This window comes from Filicampus tigris, chromosome 4 (assembly GCF_054856515.1).
Source record: "Filicampus tigris isolate MCC_2025a chromosome 4, RoL_Ftig_1.0, whole genome shotgun sequence".
In the NCBI taxonomy this organism is placed as follows: Eukaryota; Metazoa; Chordata; class Actinopteri; order Syngnathiformes; family Syngnathidae; genus Filicampus; species Filicampus tigris.
Genome location: NC_141220.1, coordinates 4,916,153 through 4,942,397, shown reverse-complemented (window position 1 = coordinate 4,942,397; position 26,245 = coordinate 4,916,153). Strand labels below are relative to the sequence as shown.

General features: G+C 41.7%; 1 protein-coding gene across 2 annotated transcripts; it reads left to right on the top strand.

Annotated features, from left to right (window-relative positions):
* Positions 1–1,447: 1,447 nt before the first annotated feature.
* Positions 1,448–26,245, top strand: tango6 (transport and golgi organization 6 homolog (Drosophila)). Of its 2 annotated transcripts, XM_086029195.1 has the most exons (18): positions 1,448–1,641; positions 2,344–2,999; positions 3,455–3,571; positions 3,888–4,035; positions 4,125–4,228; positions 4,438–4,600; positions 6,029–6,096; positions 7,409–7,521; positions 8,130–8,306; positions 8,381–8,507; positions 9,955–10,161; positions 11,148–11,291; positions 13,173–13,667; positions 14,200–14,257; positions 14,398–14,556; positions 18,851–19,002; positions 19,191–19,304; positions 24,824–26,245. In XM_086029195.1, exons 1-18 carry the CDS (start codon positions 1,590–1,592, stop codon positions 24,998–25,000), a joined length of 3,231 nt encoding a protein of 1,076 aa, XP_085885321.1. In that variant the 5' UTR covers positions 1,448–1,589; the 3' UTR covers positions 25,001–26,245. The 2 variants fall into 2 exon arrangements, with proteins under 2 accessions (XP_085885321.1, XP_085885322.1); XM_086029196.1 differs by lacking the exons at positions 19,191–19,304; positions 24,824–26,245 and having other exon boundaries at positions 14,493–14,556; positions 18,851–19,000.

Here is a 26,245-nt window from a genome sequence, read left to right as displayed (position 1 = left end):
CAACTGATAGATCGCGTAACAACCAGTCATAACAGTACCCCCCTCTCAAGGGGCACCACCTAATGCCAAGAATCTAAAATAACAAAAGACAAACAAGGTCAAAAACACTAAATAACTAAAATTAAATCAACTTAAAGTAGAAGTCAAGCCAAACATTTTTTTTAAGAATATGTACCCAGCAGGCCCACTAGTTGAAACACGGCATTCTGATTAATTTTGCGTTTGTGGAATATAAGTTAAGCAGCAAAATACACTTTTTACCCATCTCTGGAGGCGGCCATTTTGTCTTATGCCGACTGAAAATTACATCACAACGACCAATCACGGCTGACCTGTTTTCTGAATCTGAGCCGCGACTGGTCAGTGCACGCGAGACTAGTCCTTGGGAGGCAATGTTGCGACATGAAGATGCAGGCTGGACGGACAGTAATGAGCTAATGTTGTTGTGCTAACGCCTTTGTTTTAACGGCCTGAAGCTAGTTGTTGGTATTAGCCGTGCCGTTATCCTACTGTTAGCTGGGGAGGGATAAAGATTCATGCTTGCCTGATGGCTGACTGCTGCTCGCTCCCAGCTGCCGTCTGCCTCCTGAGAGTTGACAGGAGTTTAGCGTAGCTAAATGTCCGAAATATAACCAGTCGGGGTTCGTGTGCGCATTCATGCTCTTGTCCGCTTCAGCCTGTGTAAGTGGATCGATCGCCATGGTATTTTTGATTTTGTGGAGGTGATCATGATGAGCTCGTGTTTGACGTCAATAAATCCAAACTATTGTGCAGAACACTTTTATACTTTCACAGGTTTAAGTGGACAAGAGTAGTAATGTGCATTTGCATTTTGGTGGCGATCGGTCGCCGTTTTTGACAACATAACTGACAAACCGAGCAATATTACCACGCTTGCCTCCTGTGACGTAGACCGATGAGATCAGAAAATAACGAGCCGAGCTCCAAAAGGGGCGGGCCAATTTGTTGTAAATCTAATCACAAATAAAGCCCTTAAATCACTAGAGAGTCTTTTTTTTTGGGGGGGGGGGGGCAATTTAGTACTGATGTCATTTTTACATGCAAAGCTATTATATAAGTGCCAATGTTAAGGTCATCTAAGTGTCCCTTTAAATTGTAAACTGTACACGTATGGCACTGTACACTGAATTTGCCTTGTGTATGAATTGTGCTATACTGTACAAATAAACTTGCTTTCCCTGCGTATATGTTCAAAATTCAGTACTATAAGTAAGCACCAAAAAAACGTGTATTTTTTTTTCTAATTCCTCCAAACGAACACGCACAACAATCCTGCATCTAACACAATCTAATTATGTTCCATATTTACGAATCATAAATATAATAATTATGATGTTAGAAGTTGCTTGCTGGTGTAGATTCTACCGTAGTACATTTTCTTCCTATAGTTCCTGAATGCAACCTTAGTACGAGGCTACTATGCGTCGTGACGTATTACTTCAGCGACGGTAACATGTTTTTAGCAATTTGGCTAACGATTCAAGACGTGCTGTAAGGACTCATTCACTAAACCAAAAGAAGCAGAATAAGGACTCTTTTACAAGTTGGATTATGAATTTGATGCCAAAATGATTGAGGCCATAATCTCGGCATTAAATGTGCTCACGAAACCTCTTGGGGGTAAGTGGTTTACTATATAGTGGTTTTGAATTGAAATGACAACGTAACTGGGACAGTCGCAATATAGAAAGTGTTGGCTAATTCTATGAAAATACTTGTCGATAAAATGCATATTGTAGGGGTGTAACCTCAATCGTAACGTATTTTAAATAGTTGTATTTTTCAAACTTTTGTGCCAGTGTCATTCTGTAGTCAAAGTAATAAAACTGGACTGCGTCAGACATTTATTTAATGTCTTCGCAAGTTATGGATTCCCTGGTCGACAATGAAATCAGATTCATAACCTTTTTACTTGTTTTTAATATTTTTATTTTATTTTATTTTTTTAAGAAATAAGCATTTAAATTGTGCAATGAAGTATGATCAGTGGCCGTTTGCAGGCCTTAATTGTTTTAGTTACTTAATTAAACTGCACAGCAAGGTACATATTGTTATGTTTAATGATGTCATCTCATCTTCCAAGCCGCTTATCCTGTACAAGTGTACAGGGTCGCGGGGAGGTGCTGGAGCCTATCCCAGCTGACAATGGGCGAAAGGCAGACTACACCCTGAACTGGTCGCCAACCAGTCGCAGGGCACACACATAGACACCGTCACTGAGCGGGAACCGATCCCACGCTGCCCGCATACAACTCAGGCGTGTGCACCACTACACCATCAGTGACCCCATGTTTAATGATGATACTCATATTTTGTTTGCAGAGGCGTCTGGCCGCAATGCACAAACCTCAAAGGAGAAGGCGCTATTGTTAGCACTGCGGGCGAACAGAGATGTTCTTCTGGAGCAGCTGCACAATGACAAAAGTCTGCAGGAAGCGAGGAGACTGAGGGATGATGTGTTGGTTGGCGCAAGCTGGTTCTTAAACGATACAGAGGATGTGATGTGGGGCTTTGTCCAGGAGTGTCTCCTTCTACTGCTCAGCTTAGAACGCCACCTTTCTGCTGAACTCGAGCTTTTCAAGCAGACACCTGCTCCCTCTGTCAAACTACGTACCCCTGAGAATGCTCCCCCCTTACCACCAGATGTCCTGAGTTTCACTCAACAGAAAACAGTTGGGACAGCCCTTCAGTTTGTGGTTTCTTTTGGTCTCTGTCCATTCTTGGCTCCAGGAGTAGGTGTGCCACTGGGTCACAGGTCTGCATTTGGCGCAATGGTGGAAAAAATGGCGTGTGGTCAAACTGCTGTTGGAGCACCACACCAGCTTCTGACAACAACAACTATCTTGCTGCGCTTAGCTGAACTGTCATCTCTTGCCACGCTGGTGTTCACCCGGCACCTGGGAGATGTGATGGCGGCACTCTGTCAGCTTGGTTATCAGCCGCAGAAGTCCAAGACAAGCAGCACAAAGGATGTTCAGGTAGTGCATCCTCATATTAGTTTATTTGCACTCTCCGTTGATTGAATTCAATTCATGCCATCTCCGTCATGGTCAAAAATATCATTGCCCAAGGCAGCCCTTTTGAATATAACTCTTCTGTTGGATCTCATTAGAGCTGGGGTCTTCAATCCTGTCCCTCGAGGGCCGGTGTCCTGCCTGTTTTCCATCTGTCCCTGCTGTAACACACCTGATTCAAATGATCAGGATCATTATCCAGCTTCTGGAGACCTTTGCTGAATATCTGTAGCAAAGAGAGATGGAAAACAGGCAGGACACCGGCCCTCGAGGAACAGGATTGAAGACTCCTGCACTAGATTGTACAAATTGTATGTCTGGTGGGTATACTGTATCTTGTACGTCTGCAATTTTGTCTTTTATTTATTTAATTTTGTCAAAATGGTGGCACAACCTGAGATGTTTTTTTTTCTCTATAGGAGTTCACTGAAGAGGAACGTAGAAACAGCCGGGACACTCTCCAAAGTCTTCTGGTAAAAGTGTACCAGCCAGTCGTTATCAAGGAGCTCCTTATTTTACAGGGTGGAGCCAAACAGGTATGTCTGTGTCTTGAGGAAATAAAATAGAGGCTGCACGGTGGATGAGTGATTAGCACATCCACCTCACAATTTTGAGGTTGTGGGTTCAATATGTGCCCTGTGATTGGCAGGCGACCTGCCTCTTGCCCAAAATCAGCTGGGATAGGCTCCAGCTCACCCATGACCCTGATGAGATTATTTATGCGGTATAGAACATGGATGGATGTTTGAAATACATAAAGATAAAGGGAAGACATGCAAACATTAAATTATGAGACCCATATGCAGTCATAGAAAAGAGGCTTAATGTACCGTCTTATGTCCCTCCCATAAGTCTGGTCCTTCAGGAAGCTCCGGTGGATCCAGAAGCAGGACAGCTCCTGGCTGGCTGAGGCGCCTATGCGGTCAGTTACTGTCTGAACGTCTGATGCAGCCTAATGGGGTCCAGGCTGTGGTCAGAGCCGTCCTGGAGGGAGGAACAGGTGGGCGAGTGGTTGATGATGAGACCTGGAAACGCCAAAAAGAAATGTCTTGTTGAGCTATTACTTGTAATACTGCTTATGTCCTCCAGGTGAGTCAGACTGGAAGAAATGTGACGGTATAGCCAAACTTCTCACAGCATGCCCCCAACAGTCTACATCCGCCGATACCTACTATAAGCAAGTCTGTTCTCAGGTCAGTTTACACATACACAAAGCTATGACAAAATAATGGGACTGAAAGAATGTCTCATAAAGAACCATCATGAAACACAATCAAGCTGAATAGTAATTTAGATGTAATAGTTAACATTATTTAGGGTTATTTGATCTGGGATATATAGTCATAGTTTCATTAATGATCTCATCTATTTGCATGAATTTGATCGGTTTGTGTTGGTGTAGATTCTTGAGCTCCTGCACCTCAAAGACAAGCTTACAGCTAAACAGTTTCAGTGCGTGGCCACCAGGGCAGCTCTCTACTTGGTGCAAGAAAAGACCAGATTTGCTCAGCCCTACTTGCTGGCTCCTGTGTTGGGTCCTCTCTACCACTGCATCACTGCTGCTGGTTAGTAACAATCACACGTCTGGATACAATGAGTTTCATATTCAATAGTTGAAATATTCAAGTGTGTCATACATAGGGTTAGGGCCAGTGATTCTGTGATGTCACTAAGTAACACATAACTCCAAATGTGCATGTTTTCCAGTAATGACTAATCTAGTACTATGCATTCAAGCTTAAAGACGGAAGTCAACCCCCAAATTTTCTCTACAATATTATGGTCTAAACACACCATTCTGATGAATACTGCATTTGTGGAATACGAGTTAAGCAGCAAAATCCACTTAGGTAACGACCAGTCACGGTTCATCTGTTTTCTGAAGCTGAGGGGGAAAAAACTGAAAAATCGAGGGTTTTGTGAAAATACTTATTTCAAGTAAAACTTCAACTTTGACACCAATATTTTTTGCTTTTATGACACCTCAGATATATAAACAGTACTTTTCTTATACAAAAAATAAATCAATTCGAAAAAAAGCAATTTTGATGGCAATGAACAATGTATGTTCAAGTATCTATTTTATATTTTATATATTTGCAAAAAATATATGAACATTGTGCTATATACAGGCACGTTCGTGTGTGTGGGGGGGGGGGTGCGTGCGCGTGTGTGACTGTGTGTTAACTTTGATCCCTAGAAGCATATTTTTGGGGGGGTATGGGAGGTTGGAAGCCCACAAAAGGATACACACCATATTGTTCAACACCCCAATGCATGGTGACAGTTATTTTTGCACAAACCCAGTGATAAAAGTCACTGCCAAAAAAAAAAGTAAAAGCATTTTTTAAATCAGAGTAAAAAATACGTTTTAAGAAGACATAAAACCATCTGTGGTTGAGTGTTGCTGTTGACCATTGCTATCAACCATTCCAGGTTGTGCATCCCCTCACATACAAGATCCGCTAAATGGACTCCAGCACACTCACTCCCTTTTACAGGCTAAGCGATAGAAAATTGATTGTTTTGAAAGATATCCAAGATGCTTTAGGCAGATGAGGTCGAAATTCACATACCTCTGGCTGGAACTTCAAGTCACAATATAGTAAATTTCCCATTTTTTCAAAAATATATAATGTTGGTCAGTCCACGCGTGTGGGTGTTCTACAAATTATTGACCAATCTGAAGTGTTGAAGATGGCTTACTCTCTTTGACGATACAATGTTGATGGCTGAACAAACGTGCCGTTTTTGGGGTTTTCTCAAAAGTGACTATTTTGGTGTGTAAAAGGTTACGGCCTGACGCCAGCGATATGCAACAAGACTCTTTAGCTGTGTCTCTGGCGTGTACTTCCTGCACCTAATAACCACAATGAATAAACATGGCAATATGTATGATAGCACTTGACAAACCTTCTTTGTTAGAATATAATTGAGTTCTTGTTTCAATTGGAAAAATGCCAATAAACAAAGTACTATATGTTTTTTTCCAGATGATGGTCGCTGCAAAGTTGCTGTGGAGGAATGGGAGATGACACAATGTGTAGAGGACATTAACAAGGTAAGTTTGTCTAAAAGTGGTCGCTATGCAGCTCATCAGGAAGAAACAGGATATCTTTGGTTTATGATGGAGTTCATTTCCTATGACACTGACAAGACCTACATTTACACTAAATTCAGAACTCGCATAGAGGGCTCTGTATTCCTCGACAGCACTGCTGCGCTCCAGCGTAAAAATTGGCCTATCCTGATTTTCGTGCCGACGCAAGCCTCGATGCGCCTGTTTGACAATATGGTTGATCTCTTTTCCGCATGCTGGATGATCCGACGTACCGAGGGCGTTTCCTTTGACATGCGCCCGGCACACTGCACAATTTGGTGGCTGGGAGTAGACTAAATTATATGCCTCTTGGAACCACATCCAACTATTGGCGCAGGGAGGTTAATGCGATTTTGGTGAATTTGATCGAGGTGCAGGCAGACAGAGCCTGAGACCTGCTGGCACATGAAGAGAATATGACAACAGCATGCATTGAACTGTCTGAATCATTGCAGAAATCAATACATTGCACTCCTTAATATTATTATTACTATTATCATCATCATCTTCATTATTATTATTAAAACACGGGCGGAGGTGGCGGGCTGGGTGGGGTTGGTTTGATGCTACATGACGGTAAGGGTGGCAGGCAGCCTCCAAGTGCCCGCTTCACAAATCCGTGATGTCCCTGGCCATCTTAATATCTTCCGTCCATGGGGGGCAGTTTGGAATTCCTTATAAACGTACTTTTCATGCCTCAACATGCCGCAGGACTCTCAGCGACTTTCAGTGCGCCCCTTGGGTGCGGCACTTAAAAGGGAATAAGAGGAACCGCTTCGAATGAAGTTGGCCGTGGCAAAACATCCTTTTTATTTATTTATTTTTTTTAACCATGCCACGCTGCACCGGCTTGCACGGGTCTCCTAGCACACCCATGTGCAGATTTAGATCTTTCCTCGCGACAAACTTGCACTGGGCACGAAAATAGAGTTCGTAGTCGCTCTCCCTAAGATATGAGGTGATAATTACAGTGATTATTTGTGTGAAAACCACTTCTAGGCCATAAATATAAAATAATTTAATGAAGACACTTCACAAAAAAGAACGATTCGGTACCCTTACTTCCATTGTAAAGTGTGACAACTCGTTCATCCTGCACACTTCGTGACCACGGAACGCCGTTAGGGCGAGACCGTTGTAAACCAATGACCTTCATACTATTTCTCTTAGACGTAAAATGAGTATGCATGAGTTTGTAGGGTTAAGCATTTTCTATAAACTCCAATGTCATGAGTCTCGCAGTGGTTTTTTTCAATGCATTTCTTGTGGACAGATCTGGGTTGTGGGCAACAGTCCTTCAACTCCTCTTCTCACAGCATTAGAAGAAGTTCTTCCAGTTGTCTTCACACTCTTCTGTTTCACCAAGAGAAACGTCTGCAACTTAAGGTACATTTTTTAATCATCTTTTATCAGGATTGTCATGGCTGTTTATGCATGGGGTCTTGAAACCATCCCCGTTTCTCCATATTTGGGGACGATAGCGCATCTAAAAGAACTTGGCTTTGGAACCGGGGTGTCGTGGCTCAGGTTCAGCTGCAGATAAAAGAAATTACAAACTAGTTGTTGGAGAGATGCTAGTCTACGTCGTCCTGACTACTGTTAATCGGACCTTTAAGCAAGGCACCAAACTCTCTTAACGCCACCAGCTCCAGGGCACAACACAGTTTGTGTGTCTTAGTTCTCCTGCATACCTGCATCAGCGTGCAAACTCAGGTTTAACCTAAAATTATAATTGTTGTAATAAATCAAGTTGTAATTCCAATCAAGTGATATGACTTGACTGTTTTCTTGCGGTGCAGAGACGCAATGACCTGTGTCCCATATTGTTTGTATTTCACCAATCACCACCGATTTGTTTACTTTTTCCTTTGATTGGTGGCGTGTCTGCTGTATGCATTCTTGTACCCACTACTGACCAAAGAGAGAAGAGAGCAATGTCATGAGGTTTGTTGTTTTTACGGATCGTTGGACACGTGTGTTTTTCTGCTTCACAGAGCCCCATGTCAGGATATTTTGCTGTGGTATCTGAGCCATGCTGAAACCTCTGCAGTCCTATCACTACTCATGCAGCTTTCAGGTTTACAGGATTTGAAGAACGATGTAGCAACAGGCTTCCATTTCGCCCCTGGCAGCAATGGTGGAGTCCAACTTAGCTGCAGAGTAGGCTGCAGGTGATGTTTCCAGTTCAAGGAGTGGTCGTTGTGAAAGATTTCTATAATAATCTTTACCATGGTTTGTCTCCCAGTGATGAGGATGATGCTCTGTATGAGAAGCTGTCAGGGGAGCAGTGGAGGATAGAATGTCTGATGCACCTGCTGGCTGAACTCAAAGACAGTGATGTGCCCGGAGATTTCTTCCTTGACCTGTTGCAGGTGAGCAATCCAGAGTTCAATTTTTTGTATTTTTTTATTTTAATCCTGTTTGAGTCATTCGTTTATCTCTGTTAAATTCTGAATACAAATCCGGTCCTCTTGGGGAAATCAGAGATAACTATAACGTGTCCCACAAGACAGGAAGTGTCCTGACTCTCTCCAATGACAAGCCACACAACCATACGATCATTGGTTTTCACTGCTAACGCCCATTACATCACCGATGTAGAAAGAACCACAAGGAAAAGTTTAGCCTAGTGGTGGCAGGGATGCTTCAAAAGTGAGTACAGGATATAGTCACCCCGTTCATGAACTACACACACTCAGATTTGCACTGTGAGCATCCTCAAATGAAGTCAGGTACAGTATAATCCTGAAAGGGAAAGTCAACCCAAACATGATTGACCTACGGGTACGTGACTGTTGAGGGATGACAAATGGCGGACCGGCAAAATTTAGTAAAATGCCCACCTCTGCTTAAAAGTGCCTGCCTTCTTCTGGTTGATGTAACTGATTCATGTCCTGGTTGTGGGGGCGTGTGCTTAGTGTGTCGTTGTTCGCTGTACTATTATTTTCACTGTAGTCACTTATCAGTTTACCTGCTAATTTGCTGTTCATAGCTAGTTGCTCTCCGCTTAAACACATTTCCAGCCAGACTTCTGTGAAAAGTGTACAGTACTGTACACCAAATCACTTTTTCTGGTGTTTGGCGACACATTATTAGCTTAATGGTTAGCATTAGCTTCTTGTGCTCTCTCTGTCAGTGTTCCACATCCATCTTTAGTGATAACGATGCTTAAAGTGGAAGTCAACCTAAACATTTTTTTTCAAGAATATGTTCTATGCAGGTCCACTAGTTGAAAAAAGGCATGCTGATTAATATTGCGTTTGTGGAATATGAGTTAAGCAGCAAAATCCACACGTTTTTAGCCATCTCAGGGGGCAGCCAGTGTGTCACTTCTGTGGACTGAAAATGACGTCACAGTTGCTCAGGGCTCAGATAACGACCAATCATGGCTGAGCTTCAGAAAACAGGTGAGTTGTGATTGGTCGTTATCTGAGCCCTGAGCAACTTTGATGTCATTTAAAGTCCACAGAAGTGACAAAATGGCCACCCCCTGAGACATTTTGCTTCTTAACGAATATTCCACAAATGCACTATTAAACAGAAGGACATGTTTCGACTAGTGGGGGCATATAGACCATTATTGAAAAGAACATTTTGGGGTTGACTTGGCCTTTAATAGATGCTGGCCAGCACCTACTTGTGCTGAATAAATATCATTAACACCGAACAAGAGATTTTTGACTGTCTTTTACGTCAACTAATGGGGAACCGCCTAAGTGACACTGCAGATAAACGCAGCATAAAAGACTTCAAATGGTTTGCGTTAACATTGGTAAATTAATACTTGATTCTCAAACTGTTTCTTTGGGGTTTCCTCAGGAGCTAACCACCTGGACGGCAGTAGCAGCGGAAGAAGAGGAGAAGGACGGACAGCAATTGGACATATCTTCCATGACGCTGTTGGACGTGGAGCAGGAGCAACAGGGTTGTGTTGCAAGGCAAGGCCACACGTTGGCTTTGCTTCAGGTCCTGGCCATAATGGTGGAGTCGCTTCAGCATACTGTGATACTGAGAAAAAACATACAGGTTTGTGACGAATGGGCATACCAACAGATGCATCTGAAATGCTTAACAATAGCATTGCAGCCTTTACTTGTGTGTTTTAACATTCACGTGCCATTAGTTTGTTCTAACAGTGTCACTGTCACAAAATCCAGATTGTCACCACAATTCTGAGTAATCTAGACAAATTAGACTGAATGCACTATTCACCGTTCTGGAGCCATATCTTGACATAAGCAGTTTTAGTTAAGTCAAGCACAAGAGATAAAGCTTGTCTATAACAACAGCAACTTTTAATGCTTTCAAGTTTCCCTATCCACTCATGAACAAAACAGCATGTTTCAAATTATTCTTTCATTACATTGGTTGACTAAATCTGTGTACTTTGGCGATTATAGTGTGATCTTGTGAAGATGAAGTGAGAATTGTGTCCAAGAGAATTTTTTACAAAAATGTAGGCAGCAATTCAAGATGCGTTGTCTTAAAATTGGGTACACACACACACACACACACACACACACACACACCCACCCCCACACACACACACACACACACACACACACACACACACACACACACACACACACACACACACACATAGCGCCCTTTTTGGGACAAATGCTTTTGTTCTTATTCGGCTAGGACTTGGAGTCAGATAAGGGAAGCAGGCCATGTTGAGTCATGCTGTTGGAAAAAAAAAGGTTAAGTGTGTTAAGTACAGTTAATATTTGTTTGGCTTGAAATGTAGTGCCAACACATTGCTTGGCAGATTAAGAAATGACTCTTGTACATTGGCATTACATCGTTGAATAAACTCATTTCTAGCACGCTGACCTCTGGATAGTGTGAAAATGGTGACGGTTCTCAGATAAAGTACTTGTCGTGATTTTCCCACAACCATTTGCCTTAGCTGTTGTAAAGTGATTGCTCTTCTATTTGCCACAATGCTGTACTTGAGAGGCTGCATTTTTGCAAAGACAATGTTTGATTTCATTCTGTCTTCTCTCCAGGTGGTAGACTTTATAGACTCACTACTTCAGAGGGCATGCATCGTTCTGAATAAGGCAAATGCTGTTCTTATTGAAAACCCAATAGAAACCCAAACACTGAGCATGGGGATGGGCCTGGTGGCAACTCTGCTCTCTGAACCCCAGGTAATCATACACTGTAGTCAGTCAAAGAAAAAAAACAATATTTTCAAACATACAGTACTTTAATACAGTATGATTGTAGAATCATTATTATTTGGGTCATGACTCTTCCAATTGTGCCTTTGCACCACAAAGGATCTGAACAGTCAACATGACATTGAACTGAACTCTAGCGACTATTAGAATTTTTGAAATAAAAGCATGTTGCATTTGCATCTGAAATACAGTATCAGTATCTATAATAGGAGGGGATAACATATTGTTATCATTTTTCCCTCTACAAATGCTCCACTTTAAGCCCTCACTCTAACCAAATACAATGAATGGTCTGCTTACCTTAAAGGGACGGTGGGGCCGGAATGGCCATGTTTTCACTAACAAGTTCATTTTATATATTTTTTTATCAGGAAAATGAAAAGAGTTGCCATTTTCTATTTTATCCATTCATTTTGGGGAAATTAGGAACTAAGTGACTCCATGAATAACGCGCCTTGATAATGAGCCCCCTACCGTTCTATCCTTGTTCGGCTGGAGTCACGCAAGGAACCGATTCCAAACTCTCCATTGGAAATCATTGTACTTTTATTGCTTATAACGTCCAAAACCGGCGATCAATTGGCACCAAAATTTATGTGGACATCTCTACTAATGCCCACTTCAACATATCAAAAGGATTAACCTCTCCTTTATATGAGAATGAGGAAATGTGGAAGTCAGCAGAGCTACGTACATTTAGGCTGGGAAGCGCACACTGCTTCTTTGCTTTAAAAAAATAAATAAATAAACTGCCTCTTTGCTGATCACGGTTAGGACGGGCGAGGCATTAAACACCAGTCAGGATATTTACAGAGACTGAAGTGGGAATGAGTAGACGTGCACATTTATTTCGATGAGGAATGGTCTCAGTTTTTCGACTTACAACGCGCCGTCCAATTTGGAAGGTAACAGCCGAAATGGCACGTTCCAATGCGGCCACACTCGGATGTGCAGTCTGCCTCGCTGGAACTTTTCGTTCTCTGTTCGATGAGGGCTTTTGTCACTCTCACGCCGCTTCACTCAGGCAGAAGGTGGCGGCTGCAATCAAAAAGCAGGGACACCGCGCGCGACTGTTTGCGAGGCGACATGAAGACACAGTCTCATCTTCACCTCCACACGCTGGGCGGACAGTAAGGAGCTAATGTTGTTGTGCTAACGCCTTTTGTTTTAACGACCTGAAGCTAGTTGTTGCTATTAGCCGTCCCATTATCCTACCTTTAGCCGGGGAGGGAAGAAGGGGACGTAAAGCTCCAATCTGCCTGCTGCTGCTGCAAGCCGCCGTCTCCCTCCCTCCTGAGACACGAGTTTAACGTCGCCAAATGTCCGAAATATAACCAGTCAGGGTTCGTGTGCGCATTCATGCTCTTGTCCGCTTCAGCTTGTAAAAGTGGAGGAGCAATCGCCACTGTATTTTTGATTTTGTGGAGGTGATCATAATGAGATCATGTTTTATGTCAATAAATCCAAACTATTGTGCAGAACACTTTCATACTTTCACAGGTTGAAGTGGACAACAGTAGTAATGTGCATCTGCATTTTGGTGGCGATCGGTCACCGTTTTAGACAACAGAACTGACAAAGCGAGCAATATTACCACGCATGCCTTCCTCGCGTGACGTAGAAGGGGCGTGGAAATTTGTTGTAAACCTAATCACAAAAAAAGACATTAAATCACTACAGACTCTTTTGAGGTGGACATTTTAGTACTAATGTCATTTTTACATGCAAGCCTATTATATAAGTGCCAATGTTAAGCTCACCCAAGTGTCTCTTTAATGAGGCACATCTTTCCAGTCATTAAATAGCACATCAAGAAATGTTTCACTATTACTTTTATGATATCCACAGCTCACTGCTGACGTCTACTCGTCGATGTCAAGACTGCTCCAGCCGCTAGAGACTCTTTCCCAGCAACACCCAGAGGTGTTCATCCAGGAGCTGGCCTCAAATTTAAGAGCAGTCATTGCTACCCACGGTGCCTATCGACCAGATAACCTCACTACCAGTGCTTTCCCAGGCTCCAAAGACAGTGGCATGTCCCCCAAGAACAACAATCTGCCTTCAAAGAAAAGAAGCAAGATTGAAACTAAGACACAACAGACTTGTCCCCCATCACCTCTATCCGTCAACAACAATCTTAAACAATCCCATATCAAAGAGCCGACATCCTCTGGGGACTCTGTGGCAGGTGAAACTTCACATCCCTCTAAGGCCTTTTCTGATTGGCTACTCGAGGCGTGTCACCCTGATGTTCCAACCAGAGCATTTGCCCTGAGGAACTTGACCCAAATGGTGCGATCCAGAGAGCAAGAAATTGTACAAGCCCAGGAGAAAGTCCTAATTGTAAGTTGTTTGTTGTTGGTTTTCTGCCATTTAGTCAGTGCGATGGGCGCATGTCCGTTTTTAAGAAGAGGTGCAGCAGCAATAACTTGTGTGTTGGGGGTTGCAGGTTTTGACAGCATCTTCTGGCACAATTGTTTGTGTGCGTATATAATGAATAAAGACTTTAGCTTGCAACACTGGTGATACCGAGGGACTTGTTAGTTGGCTCACGTATAAAAGGAATAACAGCCACTTGAATATTCTCTTTAATCGACATGCCCTCCCTGTCACATTGGACAGCCATTAACCATCTATCCAGACAGCAGAACCTCCCAATATTGATTTTTCTTGTGTTTGTGTCATGTGTCAGATAACCTTTATATCTGGGGGTGAATTTTGAATTATTCTCTTTGTAGTCTTGTTGTTCTTGACCGGTTTTGATCCTCTTTGATTTGGATGTCTGTCTTTCTGTAAGGTAAAATACAACTGTGTATATCGTCTTCTAGTGTATAGTATGTGCGGATTGATAAAGCAGCTGCTTTGTTTTCCTCAGCTATTTCTCGAAAACCTGGAACACGAGGACTCCTTTGTCTACCTGTCCGCCATTCAAGGTAATGCAAGCTATCTACATGAGTGTAAATGTAATGTTTTTTTTGTTTGTGAACTACATACACAGTTGGAAAAGTGGGAGAGCCCCTTGTGTGTCAGTAATTCTTGAGGCGTAGACGTAGATAATGTATATTATCATTAGGACTTGCTTCATTGGCTGATTTGTATCCTGAGAGAATTCTGGAAAGGCTCCTAAGAGACTTTCAACATGGTTCCTCGGTTTCTACATCCGACAAGGACCACTCCTTGGAATTTCGCCTTAGAATGGGAGAAGTCCTAATGAGAGCAAGCAGAGCTATGGGTGAGTATCATCAGTATCCGTTTTCTGAATCACTGCTTCACAATCGGTTATATCTTGTCATTTTGTACTTGAGGGATTTCTGGAATTCAATCTCAAATGGGCAAAAATAGTTGTCAAATAACACCAGAAATATTTGGAATCACAGTTGCATTGGTGGTGGTAGTGGTGGTGCAAAGCTGAATATATTGCATTGAAATGCACAAGGCCAACTTCAACAAGATCAGTATGTTTAACAGCCTAAAGTGTTGAAGAAAACACTGAGTTGATGGCAGCACCATTACATGTCACCTTTGCTAGCTTGGGGAAAGTCTAGCCCACCAGTTTGTTACAATTATTTATTTGAATCCCCCACCAAACTTTGTTCTCTTCCTGTTTACTTCTTCTATTCGTTTAGCATCCCCTTTATGCAGCAAACCATTTTAAGGCCCGAGTTGATTGTGCCCTGGTTGTTGGCAAGTAGTCAGTGCTGATGCTTCAACATGTTGCCACTTCACTTCATGAAGTGTTCATGTGTTGCTCAGAGGTTCCCGGTTTGAATCTCAGCTCTAAACTTCTTTTTTGGAAGTCCTGTTGCAATGTCACCGTTGTGTTTGTGGAGGTTTTCTCTGCGTAGTCTGGCTTTCTCCCACTTTCTAAAAAACATGCATGTTAGGTTAATTGGCTGTCAATATGAACTTCAATGGTTATATATACTTTATGTGGCCTGCAATTGGCTGGCGACCAGTCTCAGGTGTACCGCACATTTTGCCCCCAAAGTCAGCTCCAGCTCAACATGCATGGATGGTTAATTATTATGATTTATGAAACATGATACATCCTTATTCCTGGTAGAATGGCATTCTCTGGATCCACCTTTTTTTTCAGTGCAGCATCATGTAATAATGTTTCAAATTTATATCTATATTTATTAATATGTTTATCACAGCCTTTTATTGTTTTTTTATTTATTGTATTGTTTGTAAAGTGCTTTGTTACAGCTTTAGCTGTTATGAAATGCGCTATTAATAAAATTGTATTGTATTGTATTCAGAACTCGCCAGAAGTGACCCAATGGCTAAAACCTCTGTTCAACTCCATTCCCTTTTCTTGGCTTTATCTGCCAGATTGCCATTGCTGTGTTTCCCTGAGAGAGTCTTTTTTTCCTTTGAGGTTGGCTGGAAGTTTCAGTTTGTTCAGCACACTTTACAAACATTACTCATACAGTGCAATCTACTGAGATGTGGACTATAGCTGACTGAGCTTTGTGTGTCTTTGGTTGGATTCTTGTGTGTGATCTCAGATAAACAGATCAATGAGCTGTTTATGTTTCTGAATTGGGGCAATTTAATTGTAACTTACAGATGCAATCAATAGATCTCACAACATTGAGCCATTTGGCAGCTCTCCATCACCAATGCTCTCTCATCTCTCTTTTTGTAAGACTGCCACTTCACAATAATCACAGCTTGTTAAAGGGTTGAGAGTTATAGCTAGTCCCGCTAATACAGCCTGAAATCATTCTTTGTTCGATAGAGGGCTGTTTTTGTCACCACCCTTTAGCAGTAATGACTTTTTTGAAGGCTTTTTTGGCTGTGTAGTTGTTTGATGTTGGCCGTCTCGCTCCAGTGGTCTTGGCCTGCTGTTTGCATTAGCAGCGTATGGAAGAAAATCCTAGGTAGTAGCTCAAAATGACAACCTAACAATTATTTGGTTGGCAATGGAACAATGTTTTTTTTTTTTCTTTCGTTCACATCCTACTCCTCCACCATGCATCTTTGTGCGGCCTAGAGGAAAACAGCAAGTCATCTTATTAGCACCACAAATTAAGATTTCAGTCCAGATGTTGTAAAAGAGGCAAACAGATCACCTTGGAGTCTGATAATGGAAGTTGAGAAGAGAAGATGCTGTAGCATTAAAAATTAAAAATAAATCACTTGGTCAGTTCAAAACACTTTGCTTACCGCAGCTGCTGTTAGCTGGGATGTGGAGGCAGCAAAGCGCAAGGCAGTGAGCAACTTGACATCATTTGTAGTATTCTTGAATATATATTTTCTTGACGTGAATTTCATTTGTCCTTAAATGTTACTTTTAACCCATTAAGGCCCAAAGCGCCTGTCTCAACAGCTCCCTAAAATGTAAGGTCGTCTTTGGAATTACCCTTGAAAACCTGAAGTTCTCCCAGAAATTCAACACTTACGAAATGATTAATATCTCAGCCTCAGTGGCAGACAGAAACATAATTCCAAAAGAATTAAAGAGCTTAGACACGTGGCTTTCACACAGGCAGAATTTATTATTATTTACTGTTTCAATCAAAGATGTAAAAATAACGTGTCACTGCAAAAGAAGCACCATTTTAATTAAAAAAAAAATCGAGTGGTGAATACCATCCTCTATTCTGTTACAAGGACGTCAATATTGTCATTGTCTACAAACCATAAGATATCACGTTCAACTGGTTCCACTGGTCGTGCGTGTCGTCTATATAGCACTGCCGTTACTTTACTTACTTTAATCAGAGCTCCCAGCGATCGACGGCGTCCGCCATTAGCCTACCTACGGCTCGAAAGAATTCCACGACATCCTCCGCGGTCTCGTGACACCATCACGTGTATATTCTGATGCATTAAGTTGGCTAAGAGACGGAGAATTGGATTAAAAAAGTACAGTGACGTATCCGCTGTGCCGGCTTGAAAGGTAGAATGACGTAACAGCGCTCCCGGGTCTAGTGATAGAAACACGGTTATGGCTCCCGGGCTTAATGGGTTAATAGAGTATACGACCTGAACTACCATGCTCAATATAAATTACAGATAAACCCCCTTGTAAATTGGAACAGTGAGGCCAATTCCTTTTTTGCCGTAAACTGAAAACATTTGGGTTTGTCATCAAAAAATCTAAAGTTGTTCAACCCCTAATATACTTGCCATCATGTCGCTATAACATTTTTGTACCGCGTAAAGAAAACTACCGGTTTTATTTTAAACCCTATGATATGGCACCGCCTTATTTACAGAGCTGGGAAGTCCGTCCCTGGGTCGGACCTGTCGGACCCTCCGGCCCGGCCGGATGCCCATTTTTGGGGCAGGGGCTGGGACAAATTAAAAAAAATGTCTGGACTAAGCATGGCCGGAAGTGGATTTTACTCCAGCCCACTAATCGGGCCTCATGCGTTTGACGTGGTCGTGAGGCGGCCAAATTTCATCTCAGCCTACTCAGTGAAAGGCTTATTTTTAGGCTTCTTTCTACTCCCGCGTCGGCGCGGGCGACAACTGTCGCATTGATTCCCATTACCGACTAATGCGCTGTTGGCGACAGGTCTGCAACACATGCCACGCACACATCAGGAATTGTTGCTGCTCTGATTGGTCCATTATGTCACATGTTGCGATGACATACAGTTTCCCACACGGAGAGGAGAGAGAGAATACAGCGCGCAGCTCGTTGCTGCTGCAAAAGCAAACTAGTTTGGAAATGAAATTAAATGCATAGTCTAGTCATCTCGGTCCCTTTATGGTTGTAGCAGGCACGATATCCATTGTTGTCGCTGTCTTTTTGAAGCGACGCCCCCCGACAAAACAACTTGTGTCCACGAGTATAGTCAAGCTGAGCGCAGCACTCAAGGATGACGCCGGCACATCAAGGTGGAGTTCATGCACTTCATCTGGTGTCTTCCCTACTTCCGGAAATACGCCGTAGCAAACCTGCTGTGTATAGTGGTTTGCTGGTATGCTTTTATTTTGAAGGCCGTGAAGGGGGGAAGTGTGCAAAATAAATAAGTCACTTGACTGCGACTTCTGGCCATCTGTTGGACCCAAATAATTATACAATACGACAAAATCAACCCCGGGGCTCGCAATGGACGTAATCACACACAGTTGGGTAAGTCGTAAAGTACTAGTGGCGCATTTTGAAGCGTGTTCACAGCGGGTTCAAATAGTAAATTAGCCAGCTAATGATCCTTAAAAAGCCTCTGCCGTTAGCATCCCTCCCGCGGCTGCGTCAATAACGGACCCTTTTTTTTTTTTTTGGACAGGGGGTCGGAACGAGGCGGGGGGTGATCATTTTTATGAATAAGGGCGGGGGGTCGTGGCCGGAAGGGTAGTACCCAGGTCAAGGGTGGAGGGTTGCGGCTGGACCGGCAAAAAAGGGTCAAGTGCCCAACTCTGCTTATTTATTGTTTATTCGTAGACTGCCTGGCAGCTGCTTTCAAATTTCCACTTTTTTCCATTCTGCTGGTACTTCCTTTTTTATTGACCTGTTATTACAAATATTGTTGTTTACATTTGCTCCCTGTTCCTTGCTCCTAATGCAGGGGAGTTGGCACCCCACTTTGGTCGTCCCCTGATTTCGGTGTTCCTGAGAGGAACCAGAGATTCTGACCAAAGCCTCCGTGCCAGCAGTCTCTCTAACCTGGGAGAACTGTGCCAGAAACTGGATTATGCACTCGGTCCTCTGGCTCAAGAGGTAAGTAAAAACATATGACAGTACTTTACGTGCATGTAAACTGATGGACATCATTAAACATTGTTGCAAATGCTTCTACAGTGGCAGGATACAAACTTCTCATATCCCTGTTTTCATCATGAAACAGTTGTGACACTGCAGAACATTTGTTGCATAGCAGTGATGAGTCTCACTTGTGTGTTGTTCAGCTGAGCTCCTGCCTCACTGCTCTGATCAAGACAGAGAAGGAAGCAGAGGTGAGGAGAGCGGCTGTCCATGTCATCACCCTGTTGCTGCGGGGCCTCAGTGACAAAGCCACCCAGGTACAAACACATACAGCAGGGGTGCCCACACTTTTTCAGCCTGAGAGCTACTTATGACATGACCGAGTCAAAATATTCTACCACAAAACACAATGCAAAACACATTATTGATAAATACATTGAGAATTATTTTTAGATGTACCGTATATGCTGGTGTACCTTGCATGACTGCATCAACCTATATAGCACAATACAACAACAAAAAATGTTTTGTAATTACCTTACTCCGATGATTAGCACTAAATGGAATCAGTCAGGGATGCATAGTCCGGACAGTAGCTGCTGATAGCCAGCCTCAAGCAGATTTGCAGCAACAACAATCCGCCCATTCGCTCCATTCGGCGCGTATAAAACAAGTCAACTTCTTTGCATACTATGCTAATGCTAACAATATTGCTGTCTTGGTAAAGTTCAAGAACATTTAAAAAAAAAAAAAAAAAAAAAGCCGCCGAGTGAACAGGACGCTGTGTGTGCCGTAGAATGTCCGATGCTGACTGGCTGCCGCGGGGGGAAATGGCAAAAAAATTGACTTATTTTACACGCGCCGAATGCCGTGAATGGGCGGATTTTTGGTGCTTCGCTCTGCGTCCCACCGCTCCATCATTCGCGCCGCCCTGTAGGCAACCGCGCCCGCCCGTGCAAACTACATTGACTTCAATTCAAACGCGCCGCCAGAAACGCTCCCAACGCAGTTGGTGTGAACGTAGCATGAACGTAGCAATACAGTAGTGAGGACAGATGATAGGCTGGCGATCTACCCGCAATGCCTTTGCGATCGACTGGCTGATCGCGAACGACGTAATGGGCACCCCTGACATACAGCCATGTTTGTAATGCATACAGCATACTGCATTCCCCCCAAGTAAAATGTTCCTCAAACTTTCAATTTACAATGGATTATTATGGAACTGCCGCAGAACACAAATAGATGCAAAACCAGCAGCGAGGGCTGTCACGAACAAATCTTTTTGGATTCAATTATCCTATCGAGTATTCCATCGATTACTCAGGGAATCTTCCCACCCCGGGGCAAACCTGTTTTTTTCCCGGGGAAGCTGTCCGACAGTGTTAAGGACATAGGGCTAAAATATATGCCAGCGGAAAATGAATCAGAATAGTTCATATTTGAATTTGAATCGCTAAACTTGAATAAGTGCATTGAAAAACTGAATCTGAATGTGTACGATTTGAGTTTCAATTCCTCACTGAAAATTCTGTTCTGTATATTTGTTTACATTCAGTTTCGCAAATGCAATTCAAATCTTTTCCACACAAATGCTCATTTTTAATGCGCAAATTTCAGTTTGTTTGACATAAAACTTGAATCTGGTCAATTTTAAGGAAAAAAAAAAACAAAAACACCAATCCGGGTATAATCCACTGAAGTGCCGGAAGAGTGTGACTACATCCGTCTGTCCGCAGCAGGTCAACAATTTTTCCCAGGCATACAAGCACCCCAAATTACTATTCCTTACTCTCAATTTTTCTTTTTTATCCTTATTCTGCCTTTTCCTGTGAGAATTTAGCACACACCTTTAAATGTGTCCGCACAATTATAAAATAATAAAAGATGCTTTTTGTCCCAACTCTCTTTATCATTTTTTTTTCTTCTTCAGAATTCCATGTTACCATGGTCATGCACTTCCCCAAAAAACAAGTAAAAATGTCCCGTTGAAAATTAATGAGGAACCATGTCAAAAGCAACCACACAAGTACCTTTTTCGAACACTGCTCTCGCATACAGTAGCCGAGAGACATGATTCTCATCTTAATTTCTTCCCATCTTTATCTCGGATTTTTATCTTTTGTTCAGAAAATGTGCACTCGCTCTTCTTTGTGTGTTTAAAGAGGGTGAGTGAAATAGCAAAATGTTTAACATTGGTGTGTACTACACGGGTCAGAGTGAAGCAGAGGGCGAACACTACGAAAATTCTTTAAAAAAAAATAACTATTCGTCGTGGCCACAGTATTTCTTCAATGTGCATTATATTTGGGGAGTTTGTACAAACAAGGGTCTTTCAGAAAAAACAACAACTTTTCCATCACCAAAAACTGGGGTTGGGCTATATGGCTGCAAAGTGTATCATCATATAAGTAATTCATATGGGTCCATATATATTGTATTTTTTACCTATTCAAAATAATAACAAATATTAAATAGGTTCAAGATAAACTCCAATAAAACTATCCAGGGGCAAAATACCATTGAAAATATCTAGCAGTAAAACTGATTTTCAAGGAATGTACATTTTTGTGAACCTTGTAATGCAGTGTAATGTACAATGTTGTTTACATCCATGCTCCTCAAGCAATGCTGGAAATGCTTATTTGAGAAAGACGCTATACCCCATCGGTGATGCAGTTACATTAACCATTACATTAATCATTCATTGGTCATGCAATGTAAGTGTAGCTAAACTAATACTCTCTTGGAGTGCGTCTTAGTTCTACTTTAACTTGTTTGTGAGATTATTCTTGCCATAGAACTTGTTATTGTTTTACCTGATTGTAACTTCATGGCAATGCTGAGCATCAGAGCCGGCTAAAAAACACAGGAGATAGAAACGTCAATGACAGGTAACTCCTTGACTTCTACGCCATGTATCCATCGGAGGTGTTAAGTTTGCACAATATAATCTTATTGCAAGAGTTGCACTGGTCATTTTTAAAAAAAAAATGTTTTGAACAAAGTTAAGCCACACTTTTGTTCGGCATTGGTACGCCACTCTCCTTTGTTGGTTCAGCTGCTCATTCTTCTTCGTGTCCGCACACTCACAGACTAGCAGTCAGCGACTTGGTTGCGCTCAAAACACACTTTGGTGCTCCAAATTACCTCTTACATGCTTGTAATTGCGGCCAAATCTAATGCCATACTGTAGCCTCCGCCTACAGCCCGCAGAATGACGCGGTCTGGGTTTTTGTATTGATTTTTTTTTTATACTGTACATTTTATTGAAAGGATTTTATATTAGTATTGATCATGTGTCTTTCACGATATATAGTGATGTTGAATTATTGCCCAGCCCTACAAAAAAAAGTTTAGTGTCCTCCATAATTATTGGCACCGCTGGTCAAAATGTGTTAAAAGCCTAGTTAAAATAAGTATATATTTTTTTGATTTCAGAAGCATACTTTCATACTGAAAATTATAGACATGGTTCTCAAGACACAGAACCAAGCTCCTCTCATGTCAATCTCGATCAAATCACAAGAGGGCTCCATTGACCGAATGTTCCGTTTTTTTCCCTTTTACAGAATTTTTTTTTTTTTTTTCAATTTACTGTATTTTAAGCCTGCTCTAAGTGAGTCATTTTTAAACCGACCACAAAAAGGCATTCTCCAAACCCTTGTCGTTCTCACAAGTGTTTTGTGGAATTCATTTCAATTCATTCATCTTGTACGAGTTTGTCTTGAGAGCAATTTGTTTGAGTTGTGCGCTCTCCCCTTGAGCTCAGTTTAAAACCATTGTGACTTGGTCCACACAGGTGCAGTTAGTCAACAGCTGCCTGTGAAAATAACAGAAATGTATGAAAATAATAGAACTTCTTGCACCTCGAACTGAACATTTTTCAATTGGATGAAGCGTGTTGGTGCAACGCGACATAGTGTTCCATCCTTGAGGTTATTAAAGAAAACAAACAAAATAACTAAAACTGAAACATTTCCGTTCACAAAATAAAATAGAAATGAGTGCGTTAAAGAAAATAAACTAACTGAGAATGCATTTTATGTTTCTATAACTAACTAATTATACCAAAAATGTCTTTCATTTTTGTCAATTAATTTCATGAAGGAACTTTCAGGATTCATTTTAAATGTATTTATTTTGGTGTTACTGCTACAAAAGAAGGTCAAACAGTGGTTTGAGAATTGAACAGTTGTATATCTTGCACTCCACAAAAACTCCAGTATTATACAAAATAAACCTAATATTGAAGAAATAATAAAAACTAAACCATAATGGCGCAGTTTCAAAAAATTAAAAAAAACTAACAAACCTCCTCAAAAACTAAATAAAACTAACTAAATTAAACAAAAAAACTAAACAAAATATAATGAACAATCCAAAACCGTTATAACACTGCAGCACATATACCATGAATGGGTTCGTTAGTAATGTGCTGCGTGTTTCTAAGTGCAGTGTGAAAAGGCTCTGAACCATGCAATCCATTTAAAATCTTTTATAAGTTTCAGTTTCGAGAATGCACAAATGGATATTCATAATGATTTTCTTTTTTCATGTTTACATGCCAGGAATGTCCTTGTGTGGGACTCGAAAGAAATGACATGTACAAAGCATTAGTCGGAGAAAAACTATATATCCATGTCAATTAATGACAGGAATTTACATTTTATTTTTAAATCCCCCGTAGTGTCTACTGGGAATTACTGACTTAATGTCAGCTTCTCACCAAGCACAGGAAGGGACACGCCCGCCACATTTAACAATCAGGCCACTTCTCACTGTTGATAATTACTGTTATTCACAGGTAGCATTATTCTTAACATCATTGCACAAAACGACTCCATCCCGATCGCAACTTTTTTTTTTTTTTTTTTTTCCCCCATGAGGGAATTATGTCAACAAGCACCACATAAGCTCATTATTTTATTGATTTTGACTGTCTGGCATGTACTACCCACAACGTCATGACTATCACTATCAGCCTAGAGTATTTTACAACACGGGACACAGCTCCTCCTCGCCAGGGGACTTTTTTTTACTCAGACTCGCCGTCAGCCGAGCAAGTCATTCTCAGACTCGTCAATATTTTGAAGCAGATGTAACGGCTCCTCTACTCTTGTAAGATTTTTTTTTTTTTTAATATACTGTATATAGATCATGGTGTACAGCAGGGTTTTCAATGCAACCGCTGGTCGCTATAGAAACCCGGCAGCGCCGTCCCAGCGCACCGTGCGTAAGATTAAGTAGAGCCGGCCAAATTGACTGGAATGCTGTAGTTAAAGGAGTCATGCCTGGTAACTATTTTTTTTAATGTTTAATATGATAAAATTACACCGTAGGAATGAAATATACACAGAATAGCAAAAAGTCAAGAGGGCAGGAGCATCTTATATCTATATACGCAGAGTAAAAACACATCAAATTTTGAAAACAGTCCAATTGACTTCTCTCGTACTCCTAGTGTTAAGCAGCAGTATTACATCATCATTATCATTCAACGCCAGTCGGTACTCATGAAAACCTTCTTACGGTGGAACCCCCAACTCTCGCCCCCCGCTACCAAAAAAGAAATGTGATGAGCGGTTCAGGTGTGGCTTTGATTCTAAGCTTAGAGCAGGCTCTGTCATTATTGAACAGCAGCTGCTGTGCACCAGCTGCACAGGCTTTAATGATACCCGGTGACATGAGAACAGACACTGGCAGAACGCATCACAAAGGTTAGGCCAGGTGGTGTGGAAGCTGAAGGCTCATGTGAGGATTATCTGATTGTGTGAAAAGGCTTCAGTGTCACTTCACCAGTGTAACTTCCAACACTTCTCTGTGTGTCCATCAGGTCCTCAGTGATGTTCTGTTGGACCTGTACCGAGCGCTGAAGTGGGTGGTTCGATCTGACTCGGATGACGTCGCCGTGCTTCACGCCCAGCTGGCTCTGGAGGAGCTGGATGAGGTTATGCGAAGCCTCATCTTCCCCAAACAAAAGTTGGAGAAGAAGATAGTTGTCCTGCCGTAAAAGTTAGATTTTTTACAGTAATGCTTTTTTCTTTACTTCTAGCACAATATTGGACTCTATTTGACGTAGTTATGGCCAGGATCCTACAGAATCACAGTGCGTCACATCACATTTTGGAATAAGGACAATGTCAATATATTCAGTTTTTAGTATAAACTATACATCATGTAAAGTCTTACTAATCATGTCCTAGCCCAGGGGGGGCTCGAGTCCGGTCCTCAAGAGCCCCTATCCAGCCTGTTTTCCATCACTCCCTGCCTGCAATACACCTGATTCAAATGATCCGCTCATCATCAAGCTTTGTACAAGCCTGATAACGATTGTGAGCATTTGTATCAAGTGTGTTCAGGTAGGGAGAGATGGAAAACTGGCTGGATACGGGCTATTGAGGACCGGACTTGAGCACCCCTGTCCTAGCCTGAAGGAAAGTATACAGTGTATGTTTTTGAATTGAATTTTGAATTTTGAAAATGAAAATGCAACTGTGTGATGAATTCAATAGGTCATGCTTGATGCACTTATTGCAAGTAAGGATTATGCCACCAAATACAAAATGTTATTCACTTGAAGTCATTCTAATAACGCCTGTCACTAATACTTCTGCTCACTTAATAGGTGGGTGGCTTGAAACAAAAGGTGCTCTGTCCTGAGTTGTTTACACATCTAGACGTACATACCATGAAAAGAAAAGATGGACTTGTGAAATGTTGGCTGATATTTATCTAATTATCTGAAATCCAAATGTCTTGCATCTGCAACAAAAACAAAGAAATTGGCCTTTCTTTTCCAATACTTTTGGAGGTAGCTATACTGTATTAGTTTGCATGGCTGTGTGCTAATAACAAAACAGCATATTCATTATGTTAATGTGTTACAGTTTTTAAAAAATAAATGTCAATCAGGATTGAATGAATTTCCTCTGAAACACTTCCTGATAGAAATGGTCCGCTCCACTTGACGTTAAAGAGTAAGCGAGAGAATTGATCTGCTTATCCTGCTTTGAGGGGTGTCAACCCCGCTTTGGAAGTGTAACAGCTCAATTTCCTTGACGCATGATACATTTATGTATAAATGAATTAACATAAGTACCATATTTTAACTGGCCTTGTTTCTCCAACTGGATCAGTGTAAATAATCCTTTAAGAAATGCCCTTTGGAGTATTGTCATACATCAATACCGAATTGGATGGTGGGGGTGGCTGCTCTAAATAAACACGCCCAAATGACTTTTGGGATTCGAACAGG

Bases quoted from the DNA above. Each gene is read 5' to 3' on its own strand.
- tango6 (XM_086029195.1), top strand. From the start codon at position 1,590: ATGATTGAGGCCATAATCTCGGCATTAAATGTGCTCACGAAACCTCTT. The intron at 3,000-3,454 runs GTAGTGCATCCT...TTTTCTCTATAG, and splicing joins GCAGCACAAAGGATGTTCAG to GAGTTCACTGAAGAGGAACG. The intron at 3,572-3,887 runs GTATGTCTGTGT...CCCTCCCATAAG, and splicing joins TACAGGGTGGAGCCAAACAG to TCTGGTCCTTCAGGAAGCTC.